Raw genomic sequence first — 6,663 nt, 5'->3', positions numbered from 1 at the left:
TCAAACTTCTGATTTTTCAGACTGCTTGCTTTTTGAGTCTTTCTGTCACTTACTAAACTGTGATGGCAGAGTTCTTATATCATCCCTCCACCTCCCATATATCATCCTGAATTTCTTATATCTAATGCCCACAGAACTTTAATGTTACATTACCCTCACTTCCCCTCCCCCCACCTGCCTTACAGTCACCATTACCACTTAATGGTGAACAAACAACAATGAAGGGACCGTAAGTTACAATAATATATTTTATTGCCAAGTAGCATTTAGGCTGACATAATAAAAGGTTTTTCATATAACCAAAATGCACATTTCTATCCAGAATCATCTCTCCTGTACCTCTGAATTCCGAGAAGGCAGCATATTCTCCATTTTCTGGGGAGCCCTCTTTACTTGCTTCATTCTCCACACAGCATTCATTTAAAAATCACTTCAAATCCAGGAAACCACCTACTTTATTTAAAAATTTGACAAAAAGGAACTTCCCAAATGTCCATTTAAATCTTTACCCTTGTTTCTCTGTGATGTCTCAGTCTTCCAACTCTTGAATACCAAGATGAAGTTTGCAAACAATTCCAAAGCACTGAACTTAGGGGTTTAGATTTATCTTGGGTTTGTAAAGAAAGCAATTTTACATCAGTAACTTGACAAAATTAAGTTAAATATAGATCTTTCAACAAATGACAAGTGTTGTAGAAAAACTTTACTTTGCTCATTTTGAGGCAGATAATGTAAAAACTGTCACAGAAACAAGTGATCTTGAAGTTTACTTATGTATCTTATACAATTTTATGTTAAACCCAAATACTGAATATTCAGAGCACTTTAAATATTTTAAGCTATACAGACAGGTAACAGCAGAGCCCAAATGCCAAACTATCTGCCTATTTTAAACACAATTTTAAAAGCACTTCATGAAGTTGCAGGAATTCCAACTGGTATCACATAACTTATTTCAAAAGATGCTTACTGAGAAGTACTTTCTTCAAATATATTTACAGGAGACAATATTATTCTTAGGGCTGTGGAAAATTGCTAGCATACTGAAGCTGAAGTCATAAGTTACAGTGATGCCACCATGATTTTTGCCACTGCCTTCACTGATGCAAAAATTTCTTTTATTTACTTATTCTTCTATTAGATAAAAAGTGTAAATGCCAGCTCAGATTTAAAAAATAGCTATTTGAAAAGTATTACCACAAGGCACACGTGCAATATGAAGCTAAATTATCACATATATAAAATTTCCAGCCTTTATTACTATTCCATATTCCATATGAAAGTCACTGATACATTGCAGCAAAAGCAAAACAAAACAGAAACAGCGCCACTGTTAACCTTTGCTGAATTCCTTCTTAAGGCTATGTAGCTGAGCTCCAAGGGAAAATCACTTTCATGGTAAACATATGGTATCATATTTTTAACCAAGTTACTAAAATGAATTAAAAATAAAAAGATTTGGTACTTGTGAATTGCTTCATTACTACAGATATGGATCCCACAGCCAAGATTTAGAGATGTGGGACATATAGTTGTATAAAAATGTTTTAACATTCACATAGTTAAGAAGTGATAAGAAGTATGACTTCTCAGTATGAACATATTCAGTAATAATTATTATTCTTAGCTTGAGAAACTGAGATTACTTCCATTTTCTTATTACAAATGTGGCAAATTGACTGCTGAAGTGTGTCTCACCAAAGCTGTTGAGCTTTTATGTTATGCCATAATCTGATAAAAATTCCACTAAACAGAGCTGAAAATAATACCACAAAAACCTTTTAGGTTTTAAATTTCAAATCAGAGGCACAAATGTGATGGTTTTGGCTATATTCATGTGAATCTGTGAATAGTTAGTAGGCTTCAGCTTTATTCTATTTATTATCAACTAAACCACTTTGATTTTTTGTAATGTTAGGTCTACCTATAATAAACCAACTCTGTGTGCTCCAGTATACATGCATCTGACTCAGTTCATTGGACATGTGTGCCAGCTCCTGTCTAGAACCTACCTTTGCGGCTTAACTACATACATTCTTAATAGAGGTCTTGCTAGCTTTAAGTCAGTGCTATATTAACATAGCTCTGAGTTTCAAAACTAGGAATAGCCCTTGTTTGGCCACATTGAGACAGCTCTTGTCTGCAAGCACTGGTACAGATACAGTCCTCACATGGAAAGGATTGAAGAAATACATTCCTGGAAGTAACTTATTTCTTCAGCTGAACTTAGCAATACACCTTGTAGAATCAAACCATAATTTGCTTAAGAAATTAAGGGCAATGCAAGACATAATGATTTAATTTTCATTTCTGTTCACAAAGTATTAAACAAAAAAGTAAAACAAATTTAAATCATTACATACAAATTTAAAGCTTGAACACTCTTAAAGATACCTGTTTTACTTGAAACACTTCAAATGTTTAGTACCATTTAAGACTGCATTTTTACAAATGTGAAATAATAAACCCCTACAAAAACATACAATAATAGCAAGCATTTTATTTTTAGAACATTTGGGGGGGACAATATGGTTTGTGAGTTTTCTACTTGTTCTTCCATGTTTCATGAGGTGTTCAATTGAAATGTAGCCATGGAATGATTCATAGTTAAGGCTCAGGGTCATATGATAACTCTACGTGAATCTAAGCATGAGCTTTCAATTTTTTGGCAACAAATCTCACACTACAACGTAGTGAGCCCCTTTTTATCATCAGCCTCCTATGCTGTATAGGGGACTCACCTCAAGTATTACAAGTAGCAGCCACAAGGAATAAGAATCAGAGTGCATCAGCATCAGAGTTCCTAAAGCTATTAATACAAAAAACCTTCTCCTCAGGAGAACAGATATGACTCCAATTCAGAGCTGCACCACCTCTTCTGATCAGACCTACAATCTCCTCTCCCAGAGAGCTACTCACCTATCTTAAATCAAGATCTGGAAACAATTCACCATCATGAGAACACTCAGGCGTCTTTCAGTGTTTAAACTGTCATCCCATTTTGTTAATTTTGTTAATTTCCCATAAAACAAAGATTTTCCATTGCCAAATAGCTTAGGCAGTTGGACTTATAAATTTTACAAATTCATAACATACTAAAACCAAACTTCACACATTCATCTTATGCTTGCACAGTACAGAAAAAAATATAAACCACAATAAAATCATGCCCAGAACACCAAAATAATATATAAAGTTTGATTTTGTTCAAGGTCTTGAATAAAAAAGTAGTAGTATTAGTAATCTCCTGTTGTGAGGGTGGTTTTGTTGTTGTTTTTCTTTGTTTTTGCTTGCTTTTCTTTTTAAACACATCAAATTTGAGATAAATTAGAGTAAGTTTTAATTCCCCACCTTCCCCAAATACTGGTTCTTCAGAATCCAAAGCAATTCTGTGTTCTTAACAGGCATTTATGTATGTATTTATACTTAAATTTTGTATTTCTTTCTATGTAGAAGACTAACTCAAATTCTCAAATTTACCACAATAACACAAAAGTGAATTAATAAAATATTAATATACTTTAAGAATATCCCAAACAGTGTTTTTATCACAGATTATTTCTAGTCCATTTTAAGTTGTGTGTGATACATCAAAATAAATACTTGAGATTTATTGTTGTTCTTAATATTTCAAAAATATTATCTGCTTACCATCAGTTCTCTTGCTTCAAAGTCATCAATGAAAATCTAAATTATTCTGACTGCACATTAGATACAAAATTGCACCAAACCCAGATTTAATAAACTCATACCACGATTAGGTATTATGCAGTTACATAAACTGTTGAAATGCTTAACTTTTTAATCTAGCATATCTAGCTAACTTTAGATGTTAAATTATGAATATGCTGAACAACTGGTCATTTGACAGATAATCAAAAAGCACCTCACACAATAACTTAGTATTTTCACCTCTAAGCTTCTGTATCATAATCTATGTGATTCTTATTCATCTGAATGATTCTATATCAATCACTTCAGTCCTGGACATCAAAGTAGTCAATTACTGGCTCTTCCTTTAATGGTTTGTTTCCACTAGTCCTGAAATTACAAGAATATTAGATATTACATGCATGGAAAAAAAGATACAAAGTAAACTGAATCACAAACTCCCATAATATCCCAATGTGCACATACACACTGCATTGGTCAATAGCATGTAATTCTAAACGAAGTTTTATTCAAAGTACCTTAATGCTCCAGAAAGCCTTTGTTTACTGAATTTTTACAAAAACATATGACTGATTAAATTAATGTACATCAACATGCGTCTGAATGGATTAAGTGCCTTTTGGGATTTTACCAGAAAATGTAATTTACCAGTAATATTTATTACAAAAATGATACTGTACTGAAGACTAAATGTTCAAAATGCCTTTTTAAAGAAAATAGCAAAATAAATACTGATGATCAAACCTGCTTGCTTTCAAAAGCAAGAGTAACAAAAAATATACTGTCACAGCAAATCCAAATACTGTAAAGTTTTTTTTTCAGTAAGACAGCATGAGATCTTCCAAAAGATTTTGCAGAATTAAGAATTTCTAAAGAAACTTTACTTCTAGTAATGAAAAATAAACAGCTAAGACCCTCTATTTAATTTTGCTACATAACTCCTTAGCATTAATTAGCGTCACTGAAGACAGGAATCCCACAGAAGTGGAAACAAACAATATCAACCTATTAAAAACTGACACTGAGTTACACCTTAAGCAATCCTTCTAGAAATATGTTTTGCTCTAGATGCTTAGCTCTGAAACAATTTCAATTTCTTCAGAACAGCCTACTTTGTATTCCAGCAGCACCTACCAAAAGTAGTTAAGCAATGTTAAGCAGTCCCTTTCTGCAAAAGGTACTTGAACATAACTTCAGATGCTCATCTGCAAAAAATCTGGGAGGAAAACACTTCTAAAAGGTAAAACCCAAAAAAATAAAAAGCCACCCATTAAAAAAAATTGTAACTATGAGATAACTACAAGTATCTGAAGCTGGCAGGTCATACAATATAAAGACTGTCCTTTTAAGACTATTCACCAAGATGCCTTATATACCCTATATTCAGTAATTCTTACTATTTGACAAAAATTGTAGGTCACCTTTAATCAACTGTGTAGTCACATATACACAAGAAAAACGCATTTAGTACTAGTCCAAATAAATCATTTTATGCCAGTAAGACACTGGTTAAAGGTAAAAGAAAAAAAAAAAGAATCCCAAACCTCCAAAAGAGCACTCTCTTCCCAATTATCTAATATTTATTTAAAAATAATTTTAAACCCAAATAATATTTGTTATGCTACTACCCCCATACCACACAGCCACTCTCACATTTTGTTATCACTTCATTTCATGCTTATGTCTGTGGAAAGAACATCTTAATGCATACTGCAAGCTCCAAAGAAGAAAAAAGGGAAAAAATCAGAAACAGGGCATATGAAGTTGAAGCTCAGGAATATGTTCCTTGGGGAACTCAGCACAAAATTGAAGAATAAGGTTTTAAATCCAAATTCCTTACTTATCTGTTTGTTTGTAATGAAGAAGAGGAGGTGCAGGCCTGCTCTGCATTTCTTTATCTAGCACAGAAGTTAAGGTATTGCTTGGACAAACGGATTTCCCTCTAAAAAAATAAAAGAAAGAGTATTTAGTTCAATAGGAAATCATACTCATTAAGAAGGTGGGAATGACTAATATTTGTAAGTAGCAATTTTGGTATCAGAGCTCACATTTGTATTCTTAAATCGTCTATTCAAATATTTAATTTTCCAGCCATGGAGACCAATACTCCAAAAAATACATTTTCATTACCAAAAATCTATCCAGTATTCTAAATGTCTCTTCACTGCTGTCTATAAAAGATGCAGAAGCAGCTTACTAGATTTGAGCATTGGTAACCAGACTTCTTTTCCACATGTGAGGTCCACAACTCCTTTCTACTATGAAGTGCACTATATGATCAACTGTTAAAATAGCAAAACTGGGATACTTTAGGGCAACATATCTGTTCTTTCAAAGAACAAGATATAAATCAGAAGGAACAACTTAGTAACTTAACTCAGCACCACAAGAACACAGTTCAATGAATCTTTACAATATATTATCTAAAATTTTGGAAACACCTTCTCAAATGCTGGCAGAAAATAATGTTGAAGTCATTGATCACAGCACTCTGCTAAAAGGCACTCTCTCAAACAACACTGCCTCTTACTTGTAAGCAGTTCCAGGTGAATCAGATCAGAAGAAAAACACTATGCATTAGAGTGGGCAAATTAAAAAATCAACTTCTTCTGTCCTCCACGCTAATTACAATCTATTATGTGATTGCCACCACACTTGTGCCTGTCCATCTGCAGTGTAAGGGTCACCCCACAGCTATGGTTACAGGGCAGTACGTTCTCCAGTATAGGAGGACAATGTACTTCAGCATGTATACTTATATATTTTAGGCTGTGAATCACACTCAGCTTCAGCTGGCAATCTCTGCCTAAAGGCTGGAGAAAAAGGAAGGATATATATATTAAAAAAAAAAAATCTGGAAACAAACAACCCCCAATACCCAGGAAAAAAAAAGTCCTAGAAACATCTTTCCAAAAGGCATCTAACTGAAAAAAAATTCCAAATAATTACCAAACACACTATCTTTAATAGGTTGTGGAGATCTCTTAAAAT

General features: G+C 33.3%; 1 protein-coding gene across 1 annotated transcript in view; it reads right to left on the bottom strand.

Moving 5' to 3' along the window:
• Window positions 1-234: 234 nt before the first annotated feature.
• The window catches only part of NFX1 (nuclear transcription factor, X-box binding 1), a 70,704-nt gene continuing 64,275 nt past the window's right edge, over window positions 235-6,663 (bottom strand). Inside the window, exons 23-24 of the mRNA XM_005427263.2 lie at window positions 5,513-5,614; window positions 235-4,041 (exon numbers count right to left, since the gene is read on the bottom strand). Coding sequence (XP_005427320.1) covers window positions 3,978-4,041; window positions 5,513-5,614 — 166 coding nt within the window. The 3' untranslated portion in view covers window positions 235-3,977. The remainder of the gene's footprint in view (window positions 4,042-5,512; window positions 5,615-6,663) is intronic.

This window comes from Geospiza fortis, unplaced genomic scaffold (genome assembly GCF_000277835.1).
Source record: "Geospiza fortis unplaced genomic scaffold, GeoFor_1.0 scaffold108, whole genome shotgun sequence".
Classification (NCBI taxonomy): domain Eukaryota; kingdom Metazoa; phylum Chordata; class Aves; order Passeriformes; family Thraupidae; genus Geospiza; species Geospiza fortis.
The sequence above is the reverse complement of the archived record's forward strand: the minus strand, read 5'-3'. Positions and strand labels throughout refer to the sequence as shown.